The 1,030-nt window shown below is 54.8% G+C and overlaps 1 protein-coding gene across 1 annotated transcript in view; it reads right to left on the reverse strand.

Annotated features, from left to right (window-relative positions):
• Positions 1-1,030, reverse strand: part of CTDNEP1 (CTD nuclear envelope phosphatase 1) — a 20,505-nt gene that overhangs the window by 11,430 nt on the left and 8,045 nt on the right. Inside the window, exon 2 of the mRNA XM_015824730.1 lies at positions 460-526. Coding sequence (XP_015680216.1) covers positions 460-526 — 67 coding nt within the window. The remainder of the gene's footprint in view (positions 1-459; positions 527-1,030) is intronic.

A 1,030-nucleotide genomic window follows, 5' to 3' on the forward strand; every position in this document is an offset into this window, starting at 1 on the left:
GACCCTTTGATGACTCGTGGACTTCAACTCCCAGAATTCCTCAGCCGGCGTGAGGGAACTAGGACCTTTGATGACTCGTGGACTTCAACTCCCAGAATTCCTCAGCTGGCGTGAGGGAACTAGGACCCTTTGATGACTCGTGGACTTCAACTCCCAGAATTCCTCAGCCGGCGTGAGGGAACTAGGACCCTTTGAAGACTGGTGGACTTCAACTCCCAGAATTCCTCAGCCGGCGTGAGGGAACTAGGACCCTTTGATGACTCGTGGACTTCAACTCCCAGAATTCCTCAGCCAGGCACGCTGGCTGAGGAATTCTGGGAGTTGAAGTCCACCAGTCCTCAAAGGGCCGAGTTTGAAGAGCCCTGCATAAAAAGGAGGCCAGTGACACCACCCCCAGCCCCACAAAAGCCCCTTCCAGCCCCCTCCGGCGAGCGTCCCGGACAGGAGAGCAATACTTACTCAGCCGTTCCCGCGAAACCCGGGATAGAGGAAGGATATCGTAGCGCACCGTTTGATACTGGATCACCTGCCGGCAGAAGACACAAAACAACGGCAAGGTTGGGACTGTGCAAGCAGGTGGAAATCCGAGGGCCCGGCCACGGAGGAATGTAGACAAGAGTCTGGCGGCCCCGTTAACCCTGATCGAAGCATTGCGGCTGAAGTGCGGCGAGGCCGAATCCAGCACATCTGGGTCCCCGAAAGGTCCCCGATTCGTCCTTGCTTACTGACAGACGTTAAGGGAGGAAATGAAAGGTGGAGTTGCCTGGGAGGGGTTCAGTGTTGCTGCCCAGTCACACAGTAGGAGGAGGAAGGAAAGAGGGAAGGGAAGGGAAGGGAGGGAGAAAGGGAAAGAGGAAGGAAGCTGGCGAGAAGGAAGGAAGGATGATAAGAAACAGAAGGGAGGAAAAGAGAGAAAAAGGAGGGGAGGGAAGATGAAAATGAATGAGGGAGAAAGAGGGAGAAAAAAGGAAAAAGGCAGAAAAAGGAGGGAGGGAGGAAGGGAGGAAAAGAGAAAGGGAGGAAAAGGAGA

The sequence above is a fragment of the Protobothrops mucrosquamatus genome, unplaced genomic scaffold, assembly GCF_001527695.2.
Source record: "Protobothrops mucrosquamatus isolate PMUCROS unplaced genomic scaffold, P.Mucros_1.0 scaffold_194, whole genome shotgun sequence".
Lineage (NCBI taxonomy): Eukaryota > Metazoa > Chordata > Lepidosauria > Squamata > Viperidae > Protobothrops > Protobothrops mucrosquamatus.